The 19,001-nt window shown below is 40.6% G+C and overlaps 1 protein-coding gene across 1 annotated transcript in view; it reads right to left on the bottom strand.

The window, feature by feature from the left end:
* The window catches only part of LOC121953387 (otoferlin-like), a 34,047-nt gene that overhangs the window by 8,895 nt on the left and 6,151 nt on the right, over positions 1-19,001 (bottom strand). The window contains exons 10-30 of the mRNA XM_088087563.1: positions 18,177-18,363; positions 17,853-18,039; positions 17,237-17,460; positions 15,846-15,954; positions 15,332-15,515; positions 14,917-15,037; positions 14,715-14,815; positions 13,916-14,006; positions 13,704-13,820; positions 13,439-13,591; positions 13,138-13,327; positions 12,024-12,148; positions 11,809-11,943; positions 10,711-10,872; positions 10,492-10,611; positions 10,227-10,388; positions 9,612-9,774; positions 9,365-9,438; positions 9,188-9,214; positions 8,954-9,085; positions 8,657-8,729 (exon numbers count right to left, since the gene is read on the bottom strand). Of these exons, the coding sequence (XP_087943689.1) occupies positions 8,657-8,729; positions 8,954-9,085; positions 9,188-9,214; positions 9,365-9,438; positions 9,612-9,774; positions 10,227-10,388; positions 10,492-10,611; positions 10,711-10,872; positions 11,809-11,943; positions 12,024-12,148; positions 13,138-13,327; positions 13,439-13,591; positions 13,704-13,820; positions 13,916-14,006; positions 14,715-14,815; positions 14,917-15,037; positions 15,332-15,515; positions 15,846-15,954; positions 17,237-17,460; positions 17,853-18,039; positions 18,177-18,363 (2,837 nt within the window). The remainder of the gene's footprint in view (positions 1-8,656; positions 8,730-8,953; positions 9,086-9,187; positions 9,215-9,364; positions 9,439-9,611; positions 9,775-10,226; positions 10,389-10,491; positions 10,612-10,710; positions 10,873-11,808; positions 11,944-12,023; positions 12,149-13,137; positions 13,328-13,438; positions 13,592-13,703; positions 13,821-13,915; positions 14,007-14,714; positions 14,816-14,916; positions 15,038-15,331; positions 15,516-15,845; positions 15,955-17,236; positions 17,461-17,852; positions 18,040-18,176; positions 18,364-19,001) is intronic.

Below are 19,001 nucleotides of genomic sequence, written 5' to 3'. Positions count from 1 at the left end.
GTCTCAGCAGGTAGCAGCAGCCCCTCAGTGGCTTAGGTTCGTTTTGTTGTTTTTGTTAAGAACAAGTCACTATATTTAAGTCAAAAAACTTCGCTTCAGTTAGTCTAGTTAGTCGCGGAAAGGCCACCGCACGGAGGCAGAGCCAACGCCGGAGCTAACGCCAGAGCTAACGCCGGTCGAAAAGATTTACGGAAGACGCCAACAACAGCTGTGTTTCCCGGAGTGACACCGATCATCATCAGCTGATTCATCCGCTACCACCGGTCCATCTTACGGCGCCCACCGCTTGCATTAAGGTATGAGCAGTAGCGCTACCAGCTTATGGCCATAACAAAAAATAAATTAAGTGTGCACATCGACTTTGCGAAAGCTTAATCCCAATGCATTGGTCGCTAAAAATAACAATGACGATCGCGCCATAAAACGAACCTTTCATCGAAAGTGCATATTGGATTTTATTATGGAACATTAAAAAAAAAAAGACATGATGGACGGTAAATCTGATGATCCGTTGCTCAAATGACTGTCACTGCTTCTAGTGAAGTGGGAAATTCAAATGAAGCACTGTTGGGTAAAGGTAAAAAGAACTGTTAAATTGACCCACAAGGCTTATGTTGAAAATGTGAAAGGTTGCAAAATGTAAGAAAAGATAAACTACACAAGGTAAAAAAATTTAAGAAAGGTAACTGAAGATCATATGCTTGAAATTAATGTTGCAGAGGTTAAAGGTGCACTGGAAAAAATGATTTGTTTGTGTGAAGAAGCAAAAATTGCTCATGATTCTCTGGTGCCTTTAATGTCCACTGAAGAAAGTGAGAAACAGAATGTGGGTTTGCTGCAAAAATGTTGGTTGAAATGGTTTCATTGACGATGTTAAACAGTGGTTGAGAAATAATGAAAATGGTGGTGATGTGGTTGATGATGTTCATCCTGATGATAGTATATCAAATGTTGCCAGTAAACGTTCTCACCAAAAAGCATATGCAGTGGTAAAAGCAGCAACAAAAAGTGCTCACACAACAGCTTCTGCTCAGCATTAAAATCGAGGCAGAAAAGGCTGCCCTTCTTGCTCGATCTGCACAAGAAGAAAACATGCTTTGGAGAAGCAAGAAGCAGAACTAAGGGAGACAAAGAGAGCAGCTTTGAGCTTTGATGCTGAAATTGCTGCATCCACAGCAAAGCTAGCAATTTTGGAAACTGTTTCAGAATGTTCACGCAAATCTCAAGCATCCAAATGGAATGAATTCATACATCTACAAAGGAAAAAAGGAACAAAACACAACTTTCAAAGAACTCAATCTGCAGCAAAGTCATATGAACCTTGACAGGGACTGCAATGTTGCAAACCGATTTCCACGCACTTCATTACGACTCAAGTGCACAGAACACACACACTGTGGAAAAAGGGCAGGAGTACATCCCCGGATCAGGCAGGAGGCACACAGGAAAACAACAGAAACGAATGGAACAACACAATGTGGAGATGCACAACATCAGATTCTTCATTTGCCAGTAAATAATGAGCAGACTGCATCAGTTGAGCAGACGCAGTTGCTTTCTGCACAAATGCATGGAGATCTGTGCACCATAATGCATAAACAGAATGAAATAACAGCAGCTCTTGTTCAACAACAACGCCTACTGTCCTTACCATCTCGAGACATTCCTGTATTCGACGGTGATCCTCTCCAGTACAGAAACTTCATCAGAGCTTTTGAGCATGGAGGGAAGCAAAGCTAACAAAGCTGACTGTCTTTATTTTTTGGAACAGTTTACAAAGGGTCAGCCTAGAGAATTGGTGAGGAGCTGTCAGCATATGATTCCGGATAGAGGCTATCAACTGGCTAAAGAACTTCATGCGTGAACATTTTGGAAATGAATACAGGATTGCTGCAGCTTACATAGAGAAGGCTCTGGCTTGGCCTACAGTGAAATCAGAAGATGTGAAATCACTTCAGGCTTTTTCTCTGTTTTTATGCGTGGTTGTTGCAACGTGATGGAGGAGCTTCACTACATGCAAGAACTAGACATGCCAACTAACATGAGAGCAATTATGACAAAGTTGCCATTTAAATATAGGGAGAAATGGAGGACAAATGCACATGAAATCTTGAGAGGTGCAATCAAGAGCTTTCGCTTTAAAGACCTTGTTTCTTTCCCTTGAACGCCAAGTTAAGATAATTTCTGATCCACTCTTTGGGGACATCCAGGACACAAGTGTTTCACCCACATCAAGGAGTGTAAGCAAGTTCAAGTCTCAGCCCAAATTTAGCAGAGTCAGAGGTGACAGCTTTGCCACACTGCTACTGTTGTGGATACAGCAGAAGGTTCACACTCAGACCCACAGAGGCAAGACTCAATGGAAAGGTCTGAGAAAGCATGCCTGTTGTTCCTAGCTCGCACACATTGGAGGAATGTCCAAAGCTGAAAAGAAAGAAACATCGGACAAAATTACTTTTCTAAAGGAAAAGAGGATGTGTTTTGGCTGCTTGTGTAGTGGACACATGAGTAAGGATTATGACAGGCGCCTGACTTGCAAAGAGTGTGGTCAAGAATCATCCTACTGTGCTTCATATTTCTGAAAGGCCAAGAACCAGCACAGAAGGTGAACACTCTAAAGAAACAGTTAATGTTAAACCACCCTTTTCAGAAACTTGTGGTCACACAGGGCCGGAAAGGAGGATAGCATTTTGTCCATTCTGCCAATCCAGGTTAAATCCATCAAGGGAGACAAAATAATACAAACCTATGCATTTCTGATCCCGCAGTACAGCTACGCTTTGTTCAGAGCACCTGATGCAAAGGTTGAACATTGATGGTAGAAGAACCAATTTCCTTTTATGCACCATGGGGCATGAAAAGTTGTTGTCACTCACGCTTTGAATGGTTTGGAGGTGGCTGGCCTTGACAGTAACCACTTTTACAGTCTTCCAGAAGTTCTCACACAAAGAAAATGCCTGTGACCCCTAACAACATTGTCACACAGGAAGAATTGGCAAAGTGGTCAGATTTCTCTAACGTCTGCATCCCCCTGCATAGACGCCTAATGTTGACATGTTGATTGGTACCAACGTCCCTAAGGTATTGGAACCCTGGAAGTTGTCAACAGCCAAGGGAATGGCCCGTATGCAGTAAGAACCGTACTTTGGTTGGGTTGTTAATGGTCCCTTCAGGATGGAGAGCACAGTAACCCTAAAGCAAGGTTCTCAGTGGCTGCCGCCAATAGGATTTCTGTGTGTAAGCTGGAGGAGTTGTTGAACAACCAGTACAATCATGGACTTCAATGAAAGAAGTACAGAGGAAAAAGGGGGATGTCGAGAGAAGACATCAGATTCTTAAAGATTATGGATGAGTCAGCACAGTTTCAGGATGGCCATTACAGCTTAAAAATGCCCTTCAGAAAAGAACAGCTTACTCTTCCTAATAATCTTTCAATGGTCAAGCAAAGGTTGTTTGGATTAAAGGGGAAGTTCAGAAAGGATGAACTGTTTCACCAGGAATACACCAACTTCTTCACTGATGTTATACTTGAAAGGCTTATGCAGAGAAAGTGCCTCAACATCAATTGGATGGAGAAATTGGAAAGGTTTGGTATATTCCCCATCATGGTAAAGGCCATCCCAGAAAGGGTACTTTATGCGGTTGTCTTTGATTGTTCAGCTGAGTTTAAAGGAGCCTCACTCAACAGCCAGCTTCTTCAAGGCATGGAACCTGACCAGTTCGCTGCTAGGGAGTCCCTCACAGATTCAGGCAGGAGCCAGTAGCGCTCATGGGAGACATTCAGTCTATGTTCTACCAGGTTAAAGTGGTCAAGAGGACAAAGACTTCCCTTCGCTTCTTGTGGTGGTCTGATGGTAACGTGAGCAAGGATTGTGGAGTATCAATGTCAGTCCATTTGTTTGGTGCCTCATTCTCATCTCCAAGTTGTGCCAGTTACGCACTTAGGGAAGACAGCAGAAGACAATCAAGCTTCACTTTTCATCAGAAGTGGTGAAAACAGTCAAGCGAAATTTTTATGTTGATGACTGTTTGAAGAGCCTGCCCTCAGAAGAGGAAGCGGTTGTGATGGTTAAAGCTCTCAGTGACCTCTGCCTAAAGGGAGGTTTCACTTTGACAAAGTGGATCAGTAACAGCCGGACAGTGCTGCAAAACATTGAAGAGGAACACAGAGCTAAAGACTGGAAAGAGCTGGATCTGGAAAGAGATGAGCTTCCAGTGGAGAGAGCCTCTTGACTACAGTGTGCGTGGAGTCGGATACTGCCTAAGTTCAAAATGATGGTGAAAGAGCAACCGCAGAGCAGAAGAGGATTGTTGTCGATAATCTGTTCCGCTTATGATCCCTTGGGGTTTCTTGCACCAGTGACACTGTCAGCAAAGGTTATGCTGCAAGAGCTCTGTCGGAGACGCTAGTGGATGGGACGACAACATACCTGCAGACATTAGCCATCAGTGGACAGGATGGTTGGAGGATCTGAAAGGGTTGTCTCATTCAAAGTTGAGAGATGTACTGCCCAAGCACTTTGGACAGGCCATTACAAAGCAGCTGCATAACTTTTCAGACGCCAGTGAAGATGCTTTTGGCACTGTTACCTACCTCAGAATCGCAAACAGCAAGAGCGCGGTCCATGTCTCCTTCTTTGTTGGGAAAAGCGAGAGTTACCCCCCTGAAACAGATAACTATTCCCTCGCCTGGAGCTTACAGCTGCTGTCCTAGCTGTTCGAAAGGATCAGATGTTGAGAGCAGAATTGAGCTGCCATTGGATCAGTCAACTTTCTGGATGGACAGTACTTCAGTGCTTAAGTACATAAAAATGAGGACAGACGCTTCCACACATTTGTGGCGAATCGGGTGTCAACCATCAGAGATTCAACTCATGTCTCTCAGTGGAGGTACATCAATACCAAAGACAACCCTGCTGATTATGCCTCTAGAGGTATGAAGGTTGGAGATCTGCTGAATGGTGGAGCTGGATCAAGGCCCAAGGTTTCTCTTCGACCCAGAAAAGGATTGGCCTGCAGACATCACAGAGGCCACACTTTCAGTTGATGATGTAGAGGTCAAAAGGATGCCACGGTAAACACAGTCATCACTCAGAACTCTTCTAATGCTACAGACCAGCTTCTATCATACTTTTCAGATTGGAGGAAACTTAAGGTGGCAGTTGCATGGTTTCTCAAATGGAAGAGGATCCTTCTGCAATTGAGTCAAAAGAGAAAGGAATTGCATGCTCTTGAGTTCAACAGAAAGGATGCAGATGGGTCACATGTGTCACTGGAGATGGAGAGGGCTAAAAAGCAATGTGTCAAATCTTGTCAGCTGAGAATCTTTTGATGCTGAAGTTTCCATCATTCGTTATTGTCAGCAGAAAAGGTTCAAGGGGAGATTGCTGCCCTATCAGCTGGAAAATCTGTGCTAAGAGACAGTTCTATTTACAAACTGACCCATGTCTCGAGGATGGACTTGTGAGAGTTGGAGGCCGCTTGAGTAAGGCAGCTCTACCAGAAGAGACAAAGCATCCACTCATCTTGTCAAAAGATCAACACATCTCCACACTCATATTAAGACACATACACCAACAAGTCGGCCATGGTGGAAGAAATCACACCTTGTCAAGATTACTAAAGAAGTTCTGGATAACAAGTGCCACTTCAGCTGTGAGAAAATCATATCACAGTGCAGCTTCTGCAGACGGCATACAAAGGGAAGTTGGGGTGAGCAAAAAGATGGCGGATTCTACTAAAGGAAAGGCTCCTTCCTGATCTCCCTCCCTTCACGAATGTGGGAGTAGATTACTTTGGGCCTTTGGAGGTGAAGAGAGGCCTAGGTTTGTAAGCTGCTATGGTGTCATCTTTACCTGTTTGGCCAGCAGAGCTGTTCATTTGGAAGTAGCTCCATCCTTGGATACTGACGCATGTATTAATGCCCTTTATTAAGGTTCATCAGTCAAGAGGACAAGTGTCATCTATGCGCCCAGATAATGGTACTTAACTTTGTTGGAGCCAAGAAAGAGCTGAGAGAAAATTTGCATCTTTAAATCACGGCCAGATACAGAGATTCTATTGCAAGATGGGATCCAGTGGAACTTTAATCCACCTGCAGCATCACATCATGGTGGTGTTTGGGAGCGTGTCATTCGTATGGTAAGGAAAGTTCTCACCTCTGTGTTACATCTTCAAACACTGGATGATGATGGACTCCACACCGCTTTTGTGAGGCTGAGGCTATATTGAATGGACGCCTCACTAAGCTTTCAGATGATCCCACTGATCTTGAACCACTCACTCCAAATCACATTCTCCTGATGAAAGGGAAACCAGTCTTATCACCTGGACTGTTTAACAAAGATGATATGTACGTGAAGAGGAGATGGCGACAAGTCCAATATATTATGGATTTGTTTTGAAAAAGATGGGTACAGGAGTACCTCCTTTGCTCCAAGAACGGCAAAAATGGAATCAAAAATTAGAAATTTTGTTCCTGGAGACATTGTTGTTGTTATGGATTCTGCTGCTCGTGGATCCTGGCCTCTTGGCAGAGTTTTGGAAACTTTCCTCGACAAGAAAGGTCTAGTATCGCCCAAAGCCTCCAGACGAAGACAAATATCTTGGAAAGACCTGTCACAAAGCTGTGCCTATTACAGGAAGCTGCAAGTTGTTAGTGTTGACTTTATGGTGACCTCTGAGTCAAACCAGGTTGTTGGTGCACAATATTGGGTATTATTTGGTACATTTTTTTGTGTGTTATTGGGATAATGGCTCTGTAATTAAATTTTGAAGGTAATTGTAATGTCAGCTGTCATTTACAATTAGGGGCCGGCGTGTTAGAGCCATTTTTGGTTATGTGTATTTGTGTTATTTTTTTTGTTTTTCTGGAAGCCACAGAAGGGGGCGCCCTGCACTGTGTGGGCAGGAATGATTAAATAGAGCAAGACGTAATTACTCAGCAGGTGTGCTGCTGAATGAGAGAGCAAACAGTTTTTTGACCGTCACGTCACGTCACGTCACGTCACGTCGGATCGTGGTCGCCGTAATTTTATTTATGCGCTGTGGCAAATATGTGAGCCCTTTTGTTTGTATGTGCAGTTCAATTATCGGGCGCATTGTGTCAAGAGAGCGCTTATAAATAAATGTGGATGATTACAAGAAGTGTTGGATTCATTGGACCCGGAAGACGACGGACGCGTCAATTATCAGTCTCAGCAGGTAGCAGCAGCCCCTCAGTGGCTTAGGTTCGTTTTGTTGTTTTTGTTAAGAACAAGTCACTATAGACAGGATCCTCCACGCAGGATGCTGCAGAGTCTCCTTAAAGCTCATTAAAGACAAACCCACAACTTGACTGCTTATTGACATTATCATCCACAGCCAAATCATGCCAAAGTACATGTACAGTAATATGCACCATATAATACAGTGCGTACTCATAGACAGTATTGAAGAAGTGGACGTAGTCACCGTGACATCACCCATTAGTTTGTGGGCTACTCTTTCAAACCTGGAGTTTGGCGTTTTGGCAATCGGCATCTTGCCTTTTTCGGAGCCAGAAAAACTATATTTGGATCAGTGGATAGAGCGTTGAGGATATGCAATGCTACTCCTCTGTCCTGATTGACAGGTCATCATCTCAAGGCAGCCATGCCCTAAAACATACCCTGCTGTTTAATTTTAACACCAAGAAAATAAAATAAATCATCTTTGACTTTAGGTCTGGGGAACACTTTGGGGAAGTTTTTTTTTTATGTCTGTTTGATGAAGCTAGTGTTTTCTGTTTATTTATCTGGCTGCTGCTATACGGCAACACAGTGGATTTCTGGAAGGGCTAATCATCTATCAATTCATCTATCTATATTGTCTGTTTGACTATAAATGACACCCTAATTTACAAAATTGACTTCAAGCTATATTGAGGAAGTATGAAACTAATGATTGATATGATAAGCTCATTAGAAAAACATTTACTGAGGTAGTAAATCAAGGGAGAGGTCAGGTCATTTTGTCATATACTTGTATACAATCAGACTCCTTTTTGTAGCCACTGGAGTCGCCCCCTTCTGGTCATTAAAAAGAATGCAGGTTTGAGGCACCTCCACATTAGCTTCACTTTTCAGACTACATCCACCTCATTTATACGTTCTATGTGCACACTACAGTTTAATGCTTGAGATTTTTTTTGTCATATAAATAGTTGATTCTGTGCAGCCGGGTTGGCAAAGCACAGAATCAAACCTTTCATATTTATCTCAAAAAATGTATGTGTTTTCTGATTTACTGTAAGTTTTCATTGACAACTTTCATGGCAAGCATATGGTTAATATGCATTTATGGGAGAGAAAAGGCGGCTGTCCCACTTATGGAAATTTGGATTCATGTCTGCATCTACATGGAGGCATTCTCTGGCTACGAGGGCTACGAGGGTCACTACTGCACTGTAGAAGAAAACAATCAAGAGTTAGTGAGCTCATAAAAGATGAACATGCATGAACACTATTCAGATGCTCAGTGTTAGCAAGTACATGTATTGTGGTTTTTGGTTAGATGGGAGATGATTTCTGCAAGAAACTTCTTGGTTTAAGGCTGACAAAATGGTACAGGAAAGCATGCTGGATAATAAAAACATTGTAATGTATGACGTCTTGTTTGCTGTTTAATATGGTTGTACCTCCGCCATCAGCAATGTCCATTTCATCCTTGTCCTCTGAATCTGACAGAGCAGCTTCTTGAGCCTTGAGAGTCTGTAGGAGCAGAAGATAATTTCTCAGCTGGATTCATCAAGACCAAAACAAGATCCAGTTTCCTCAAGATACTTAGGTTGAGATCTGAGTTCATCATGTTTTTTTTTAAGGTAAGAGAAATTAATTTCAGCAAGCATAATATTCTGTAGTTCATTTTTATCTAGCTTTACAGCCAGTAAAGAGGAAAAGACTCTAAATGTCTGCACTGTTCCCCTGTTACTTGCCTCTGTCAGAGTTTCAATGGAGGCAAAATATTTGGACCACCAGTCCAACATGCTCTCGTCGAGTTCCTCCTCTTCCATCTCATCCCCCTTCTTCCTCTTCTTCTTTTTCCCCTTTCCATCCTTGTCATCATCCTTTTTATACCACATACATTAAACAAATCAGTAAAAAATCATCTCTCAACAACATAAAATCTTTTGTTTTTTGACTATTTAATAGTGAAGCATTTCGCTTACCTCAACTTTGACAACAGCATCAGAGCACTAGGCAGAAAAACAGATTGCATAATGTCAAACAATGTCACTTTTGTTAGCTTTCTAGTGTACAAATGCTTTCTGTTTTAAGCATTGTTATTTAAACTGGGTCTAAAATTTTCAATAAAGGGGACATAAAATTTGCAAAAATGAACTTACAGAGTCAAGTTTGACCACTGTATCCATTTTCTTAAAACCAGGCTCAGGTTCCATGTTGACAACAATAATTTCCTCTGAAAGATCAAAAAAAAAGTGAACGTCATTTATAAAAACCGTGTTACTGCACAGCAAAACATACTGTACTTTATCTGTTCAAATTAGATTATTGTGATTTGTTCCAAAGTAACAATAATGTAAAAGAAAAACTGCACTTCAGTGTAAAATGACTCCAGGTTTTAGTGTATACCTGTGGTGGAAAAGTTGTTGGCCTGCTTGTCTGTTGCTCTGTAGATGAATTTCCGCAGGCTGGTGACAGCGTTGGAGCCAACCAGAGTGTAGCGGCCAAAAGCCCTGCAGTCCACCACTCGGATGTTCAGCGGCGGGTGAAGCAACTCGTTCTCAGGCAGATCCTAACACAAAATCCAGGATTAGTTTGATTTACGAGAATAATTTCACAGGAATTTGATTCTGAATGCTTCTCTGATGTTCATTATGGAGGAGCTCTATTGTAGCTATATTGTAAGCTCTTGACAAGTGACGTTTATCACCATAACAGCCACCCATTCCCAGCAAGAAACTTTGTTCCGCAGCAAAAAAAAAAAAAGAAATGTAATGGAGAAAAGCAAATCACAACGAAACATTGGCGAGGCTTTCCACCACTGGAAACAGCTCTTGGGGAGTAAAGAGATGAGGTTTGATGCTGAACTTTCAATGTTTTTTAGACTGGTAAACATAATCTAACACTGGCTATTAAGTAAATGTATCTTTAGTGCAATTAATGACACGCGGCAAGGTATTACACTCAGCACCTTCAATAAAAGAAAAATCAAATATTAATGGAGTAATTTAAATGATAAAGTACCACTTCAAACCACTTGACCAAGGTGCTGAAGTTGGGGTTTTTCCTGTAGTTGGGTATGAGCGCTGACTGCACTCCCTTTCCGGCACATTCAATGTCCACACGAGGCCGATCCACCTGAGCCAGATTCACCCTCTTCAAGTCCCTCAAGCCCCAGAACAAAACCTGAGGGGCAGGGAGGCTCAGTGATTGTGCTGTTGTTTTACTTTCCTTTTCAGTTAATGAATAAATCACACTGGTCAAGTTAAAGCTAAAACAAAGTCTTCACCTCAATCCTGTATTTGCTGAGCACTGGTCTGATCCCCAGTGGTACAGGCAGGATGGGGCCACGGTCCATATCTGTGGGACCATCTATGGGAGGCAGGTCAGCTTTCCCATTGGGGCCAATCTAACAAAAAGAAAAAGTGTTTTAAATAATTTATTTTTCAAATTATCTGTAAACTTCTTAAAAGTACCCTCAGATGGTGTTCATATCTAAGTATCGAACCTGCAGCAGTTCAAAAGCAGCCAGCATTTCTCCGGCTGTGCAGTTCCCACGGTAGATCTGATAGTACTCTAACTGGGGAGGAAAGCGTGGGGGACCATAGTGCTCGTCCGCCATCTTGACCACAGGCTTGGCAAATGTTCTGCCCATGAAGTCCGCTTTACCCTGGAAACAAAGCAATAAATAAAACCTTTAATATCAACATCGCAAAACAATAATGACTGATTATTTGAAAGAATGGTCTTTTTAGCCTACCATATCCAATCTGTCAGTGTTCATATCAAAATGGCCTCATTTACAAAAAGGTTGTTTATGGTATAGTCATTAATTATCTGATTTGTCCTATCAGCAATAGAAACATGGCTTGAGGTGCACATGTTTCCAGGCAGACTAGTTAAAAAAACCATTGCAGATAAAAGAGCCCCAAAAGAAAAATGAACAAATAAACAACATCCCTAAAATAACCAGTTAACTGCAAAACAGACACATTCATATTTATGTAATGTCAAAAGATCACTGAATTAGTACTATATGTTTACATAAAATTCAATCTCCCTTGCAGTTATTGGTTATTAAGAGTCCCAGTTCTCTGTTGGCCACATACAAAACGCACAAAGTGTCACTTAAAGGAATGCAACAGGCATAACTTGGTCATTTATCCTTAAGGACATTTCTTATTCCTCTTGCATGCCTTTCAATACAATCTACTCTGCACACATTACAGTGCCTCTACAGTACATCAAGCCATCAGAATCCACACTCTACTTATCCAAAGGGTCATCCAAAACAACGGTGTTATTGTCAGGAGCAAATATAGAGTTGTCAGTCAGAAAAAGCATTCTTTCAAATATTTTTCATAACAAGTTGCTATGTACAAATACATTTACTGAGGACATGTCATACTCTGGTTTTAGACTCATTAAGGACATGTTAAGTCTAACATTTCAAGTGAAAGACAGGCAGACTGTTAAATTATTAGGACGACAAGGATGGAGGAGAATTGTTCCTATCTGGTAATTCAAGCCGTGCGATGGTAGACTGTTTGCTCACATTAATACAAATGGAAAAAGAGAGGCGTCTCTATTTCAAAGCAACCCTCACCACTGTGTCTTGATCATAGATTTCAATGACGATAATAGGAGGGTCGTCTCTCAGTTCGCTGGCCTCCCCAAACAACTCGACATTCTCAAAGACCAGCAGCTGGTCCCAAGTCGGACACAGAGTCTCAGCCAGCACCTGGAAACAAAATATTTCATAAAGGTGAATCATATCTCAGGCTGACAGCGGACTTCCTAAAGTCTTTTCAGTGTGCTCACCTCAGTGACCTGACTTTGTGTTGAGAAGAAGACGCGAGCGAAGGGGTCAGACAGACCTGTGCTGTCAGCAGCAAACAGGCTGCGAGCCTGGTACATGTGGACCCTCAGCTGGAAGATCTGTTTCACTGCAGACAGATAAAGACGCTTAGATATGAATCAATTTGTCCATAAATTAAACTTCAAGAGACATTTGTTTAAAAAAAATAATTATATTAATTCTATGTCTCTAAAGGGAGGAATTATCATAATTTTGTCAAATGATAACATACTGAACTAGTGGTTGAATTTAAGTAGGTACATTTACTCGTGCTGTACTAAAGTACACGTTAAGGTACCTTTAATAAGTATTTCTATTTTCTGCCACTTTATAATTATACACCACTACAATTAGAGGCAAATATTGAACTTTTTACTCCACTATATTTATTTGACAGCTATAGTTACTTTGAGATTAAACATACAAAATGTAATCGACAATTTAATCATGTTATATTATTTTTGGCCAAGATAAATTTATTGATTCCCTGAAAATGTTTTTACAAATTAACCAACAGTAAATAACATTATTAAAATTAGCCCCTCGTTTACCAGCTGCCACATTAAAGTTTGCGTCCACATTTTTCTGAGCACCAAAATCTTTCTCCAATTGTTTCCAGAGAGTGTATGTGACGATACGCGACCGCCTAAAGAAAAAGCGACCCTTCTGGTTGAAAACCTCCAAACTTTTTAGAAAGGCGCTGGTGATGTCACTGCCACTCCTTTAGTTACTGCTGTATGAAACTATTACAACTTAGATAGAAAAAGACATTTGTGGGAGCAGATCGGTCAGACTGGATGTTGCTGGTGAGCATTATTCTGAAATGGCAAACTCTGCATATTGAGTACTCTAAATTTTGGTACTTCAAGTATATTTTGATGCTAGTATTTTTGTATTTTTTCTTGAGTAAATTTTTAAATGAAGGACTTAAATTGTCAGTATTTTTACACCCTAGAGTATCAATATTGGTACTTTTACTCATGTAAAAGATGTGAGCACTTCTTCCATTTATCTCATGATCTCATTAATGTAAGTGTAAAGTTAACATTAATAAAAATACTTAATTGATGGCCTTACTCATGTAGGTGAGGCTGATGGGAGGTGAACACGGCAAGCCAGGTCCTCTGGACAACTTATTTTCTTCAAATCCGTTGGGCAGGCCGTTCAGGTAGTCTTTGCGCTGTTTCGTCAGACCCAGCCACAGATAAATCTCTATCTTTGACTGGACTGTCCAGCCAGCAGGCCCAAAACCTTTCTTACCAGGGATCTTAAGTATATGAGAAAAATAAACTAAATTATTAAATCATTCACAGAGGGTAAAAGGAAATTCGATGGAATGTTCAAAATACATAATAGATTAGATTTGGTGAAAACTTACTCTGAGAAAGAGTGTCTTGACTTTGCCACAGTCCTTTCCTGTCTCCTCCTCTGTACTGGAATAAAGGATGTCTTTGGAGGGAACGCGTGCGTAAGCAATGCGCTTCCCATTACTTATCATCCAAATGAAAACATCAGGAACGCTGTGTTGAGGCTGCAGCAAGAAAAAGCGCTTGTATCAAACACGGAATGACCACAATGATGCAACCATGTACAGCAAACAAAATCAGTCATAAAACGGGTGGACAGAAAGTTTTGGATCTCACCTCATCAGCAAGGAAGCGCAGCCTCGTGAGGAAGTTCTGAGCCAACTTGATTTTGTCTCTCACTGTGCTTTTCTTCACCTGTGACCTCATGGCTTTAGCTTGCTGGCCAATGCTCTCCTAAACCAAAAAACAGACAAGAATTTAGCAAGAAAGTACATATATCAACAATCAAAATGTGAAATAAAAAAACAGCTTCTTTTTAGCTGACGTACCACTTCTGACATGCACAGCTTCAGTCTCTCTCTGTCGAGTTTGGTTCTGCCAGACTGGTTCTGGTCTTTGTTTGCCAGTGAAAGAAACTGACTGAAAGAAGTGGAGATCAGTCAGTTTCAAAGTCTGTACTAATCTATTAGACTTAAAACTGGGGTAGGCAGCTTGTTGTTGTTTTTTGCATCATTTAGCAAGAATTCCCTGATAACCTTTCAACATATTAGGTGATCTAAGAGGAAACCAGACTTCCGCACCTCCTTTTGACTCTGTTTTTAGGCTTTAGAAAATCTAGCTTGTGACAGGAGACTTTGGCTCATCAAAGGTCATTTCAGAGATAGCGTTCCTAATGGCTGTTCTACAAATGCAACTGCAGGTTCACATCCCTTCAGATGGTGAAAGTCTAATTCAATAGTGGAGAATCCTGCAGAAAAAGTCACCATTTAAGCACTGGCAACAACTACCTACAATGAAAGGCAACCCAAAAAAGGAAAACTGACTAATCAAAAATAGTCTAAAAGGGAGTCAGATACCCTATTAGCACAAATATGCAATACTGTTTTTTTTAACGCCAGAAAACTTGCTAAAAATAGGTGATAAACTCCTGCAAGTAGACAAGCATGCCTTTCTGCTTTTTTTACTGATGTGTCACGTTTCTGCAACACCAACACACTGGAACACAGGTAAGTAAACAGTAAAATGCAGCATGGTTACTTCTTCTCTGTTTGTTACGTATTTGGTCTTTCTGAAACTGATAAACAGCTAATTATTAACAATGTGTGGAGGAAGTTTATGTCTACGGACCTGCAGCCCTGGCTGAGCTCCTCCAGGACGCCTCTCAGTCTGCGCTCGGGGTAGCTCTTCTCTGTCTTGATGATCTCTTGCACATCATTCAGTCCATCCTCCTGTAGAAGCAACAGATGTTTAGGCTCATTCAGCAAAGGTCAGACACTGTATTCAGCTTTTTCCTAATCATCTACTTATTGGTGTGAAGTGTATGACTTGCTAGTTTATCTGCGATGTTGTCTATAATGTTGGCATTGTACAGCCTCCTTCTCTGGTCCTGCCACCAACTCTTGATGTAGATGCACGGCTTCCTCTCAAAATACGGCAGGTGGAAGTAGTTTCTGAGGATACAAATAAGGAATACATTTCATCAAAGTGAGGAAATAAACCCCCTAAAGTGAAGTGAATCTAATATGCAAAAGTTAAATGAGCAATGATGAGTCCTGGTCTGGCAAGATTTTGTATAACTTTTTACTATTTAGAAATATTTTGGTGATTTTAATTAAATATCACGATGCAAAAATAGCTCAGGCATCAGTTTTTCTTTTTAGTAAGACATTTTCATGATATTATTTTTTAACTACAGTGGTTTGTGGTTATTTTTCAAACTGTGATAGTGATGTTTTTGTTCTGACCGATCAGTGATGACAGGTTTCATGGGAGGAGTAGTTGCCACTGAAGTCAGGTCCCCATCATCATCCAACTCGTCCTCGCTGGAGTTGTGGATGAGTTCAGTCTCCTCCTCGTCACCATCTCCTCCCCCCTTCTTCCCCTTTGTTTTTGGCCTGGCAACCCCATCAATCTCGTTTCCATAATAACCTGGCACAAAGAAAGCTATGTTAGTAGTAGCACTAGTGGTAGTCACACCTTTAAATGTGCGTCACCTCCATCTCATGATAACAACCTGGTCTTTAAAACAGCTCTCATTCATGTGAAAGACAACACCAGCATTATAATGTTAATCACTTATGAAGATTCATAAAACTGCCTGATGCAAAGGAGAAGAATTTGCAACTTTCTCATTAAATTCTGCAGAAAAAAAAGTCACTGAAAATGAGTTGAAGTGTCCAAAGATTAAATTTGAGCCACAGGATGAGACAGTAAGAGATATCAGGGAAATATGACTAGAGAGTAGGTTATGGAAAATACCTATGGTGACTTCAAAGTTGATGGGCTTATCACCAATCTTTCTGTCAATCATTGTGGCCTCCAGAAAAGATCCAAAGAGGAAAAATTCCTCAACCTTCCCGGTAGCGGTCTGTAAAATACACAAACAAGTGTCAGAATTTGGGTCTCACCTCTTCAGTTTTTTCTAATTAAAACCAATGGGCACTTGGAGTATGCAGCCCTCTGTCAAGACCAATAGTCCAGTCCTCTATGATGTCCGCATGTGTCAGTGCAACCACATTATTTGTCTGAATATATTTCCAAAACTATTACACTGGTGTCAAAATGATGTACACATGTAAAAATATCAAATCCTTTGACTGAGATAGCATCACAAACGTGGCAGCTTGTTATCAAAAACGTTGAAAGTTCAAGAGTTCAAAAGGGAAAAAAATAGCTTGAGTCATTTTTTTGAAGGAGATATTGATCCAACAGTGGCGAAAATTTGATGCTGAGCAAGAACAGTATGTTGGAATTTCTTTTCTCAAGACTTGAGTCAAGTCTGAATTAATATCTGTGTTGGAGTTTACTGCAGCTAATTGACATTTAGATATGAGTAAGAATATAATTAGTTTCATGATATGCACGTATTTACATTTCCATAGCCACCCATTAGTTTCAAACCATTCACTGCTCCATAACCACTGCTCTCTGTATGAAGTTTGAGCGAGTATGTGCATAGAGGATTACTGATACCTTTGCATGTGGATTGTGATAAGGAGTAATTGTATTTCTACAATCAGCAATGTTTTGTCACTATTGAACTTTACTACTATCTACTGGAATTTAATATGTATGAAATTTACTGTGTCTAAACCAAATACCCAATCTCACAATGTTAGCCAAAGTGAAAAATAATTCTCAAATCCCCCCCTGGGATTTTTATCAAAAATATTTACTTTTCTTCCTTTGCCGATGCAACACCTTTCCACCAGTTTTTAAGAAAATCAGGCCAGTAGTTTTTCATGTGACTAACAAACATACAAACAAACAAACGACATCAAAAGCATAACCACCTTGGAGGGGGCAATATGTTAGAAACCAAATAACCTTTGACATCTGTCGCACTTTGGTGACTTAGAAAGAAATGTAGTGGTCATGACGACCCTGTAATACAAGCCATCACACTGTGTGAACTGAATCCTTGAGGACTTAAGGGTTACAATCCCACTGTGCTCAATTGAATTTGCTGTGTGACTTACATTGTCCACCAACAAAAACAAGCCACATTAATGTGAACAACATATTAATAATGCACCAGGTGGGCTAAATACAGATAATTAATAATTCACAACAACTGCAGCACAATGACCTGTCAGCAGCAGTCACAAATGACTTCCTCTGCATGGCTGCCCATCTAAGCAGGGACCCACCTCTGAGATGTTGGGTACTCCCTCCAACTGCACCTCAGTGGAGCTGGTGATGTCAGGCGAGGAGGGGTCCAGGATCTCCACACCCAGGCTGATGAGCAGACGAGCTCTGAAGGAGACTCCCTCTCCGAGGCCTTCGTTTAACTCCTGGTACTCATCCATCAGGGTGTAGGTACGAGTGGAGCCGTACATGTTAACCCAGGCAGGCCCCAGCGTGGGGAGGAAGCCTGAGAAATAATGTGCAAGTCATGGATGGATGCTTTCACAGCTTTGAGTAGAACTTTTTTTAAAAATTTGCAGTAGAAATGCAAAGTAAGAAAAAACACTGCATGCTAATTATTTACATCTGTGTATAAGTTGCTCTAACTGACCTAACATCCAAATCAAATCTTGTCCAACTTTTGAAAAATGTTTCAGAAATTCAGGAAAGAGAACTTACAGGAAACATTTTAAAAGAGAAAATGGTTATTTATGTTTACTCAGTTTATGCCAGCTGCTGTTGATATATACCTGTACTTATATCATATTCCTGCAGTGACCATTTAGCATTGTACTTTTGACATATACTGACAAATTTCCATAAAAAAGATTTTAATTAAAAGAGGAAATGGTACATCACCTTTGTCTCCATCATTGGAAATCTTCTTTAGGTCCAGAAAGTGTGTTCCCATAGCGACATCATTCACTTTATCTGAGTCACGGATCTGGATCTTCATGCGATTGCACAGCGGTGGAAACATCTCAGTGAAGACAATTTGCTCGTTCCAGATGGGCTCATAGCAGCTCTTCTGAACTGATGTTTTCCCCTGTAATCACAGATTACAGCCACGTGAATATTTGAATCAACTCAGGAATTGTTTCGGTCAGTGTAATTTATATGTTGACATGGCTAAGATTAGACAGATATAAAAACAGAGAGCTATGAATGTTTGGGATTACTTACTTTCTGCCCAGCAAACAGTACTTGGACGTAAGGATCAACCAGGTCCTTATTTTCCCCTATGAAGGCCTTTTTGACATTGGCCATGATGCTGGTGTTCATTCTGGGGAGTCCCTCTGCTCTGTAGACCTTCAGGTAATAACGAGCCCACTGCCTCTCTGCAGGCACCCCCTCTGGTATTAAAAGATTGCTGTAACAGAAATGGGACATGGACCGACCATAAATAACTAGATAGATTTGATAATGGGGATTTACATGATGGGAAAGGTTACTTTTTCTTTATATTAAAATATGGACGTCACCATACAACACATATAAAACTGTATGAAGTAAACCGTTGCACATGTTTTTATTCGTTCGATTTTTTGTTGTCCCTTTACCTCTCCTTTTCTTGATGTATATACTTTTGTTACGGCTCTTTTTAATAGTTATCCCTTGAAAATGAGGAAGAAAAAAAGACTTTGAGTCAATCAAAATGAAAATAAGGCTGAGAAACTATAGTTTATATTTGGTATAGGACAATTTCTTAATCTATTTTACTCTTGGCTTTGAAAATGTAACATATTTTGTTATTGCTTGAATATGTATTTGTATTGCCTGTGGATGTAATAACAATGCAGAAAGATATAGGAAACAATGACAAAAGAAAGCCAACAAAAGGCATTTTAACTTTCAGATATTTGAAATGTAGGTCTGCAAATTTTGATTGATAAAACAGCAGCATTAATGGCTCAGATGTCATGTTAAAAAATAAGCAATAAACGAAACGTAACTGTATGTCTTATTCTGTTTAATTCTGCCAACTGCTCAATAATCTCCGTTTGCGGT

Source organism: Plectropomus leopardus, chromosome 14, assembly GCF_026936395.1.
Source record: "Plectropomus leopardus strain MGB_pleo_1.0 chromosome 14, ASM2693639v1, whole genome shotgun sequence".
Taxonomy (NCBI): Eukaryota; Metazoa; Chordata; class Actinopteri; order Perciformes; family Serranidae; genus Plectropomus; species Plectropomus leopardus.
This window is presented reverse-complemented; position numbering and strand designations above follow the sequence as displayed.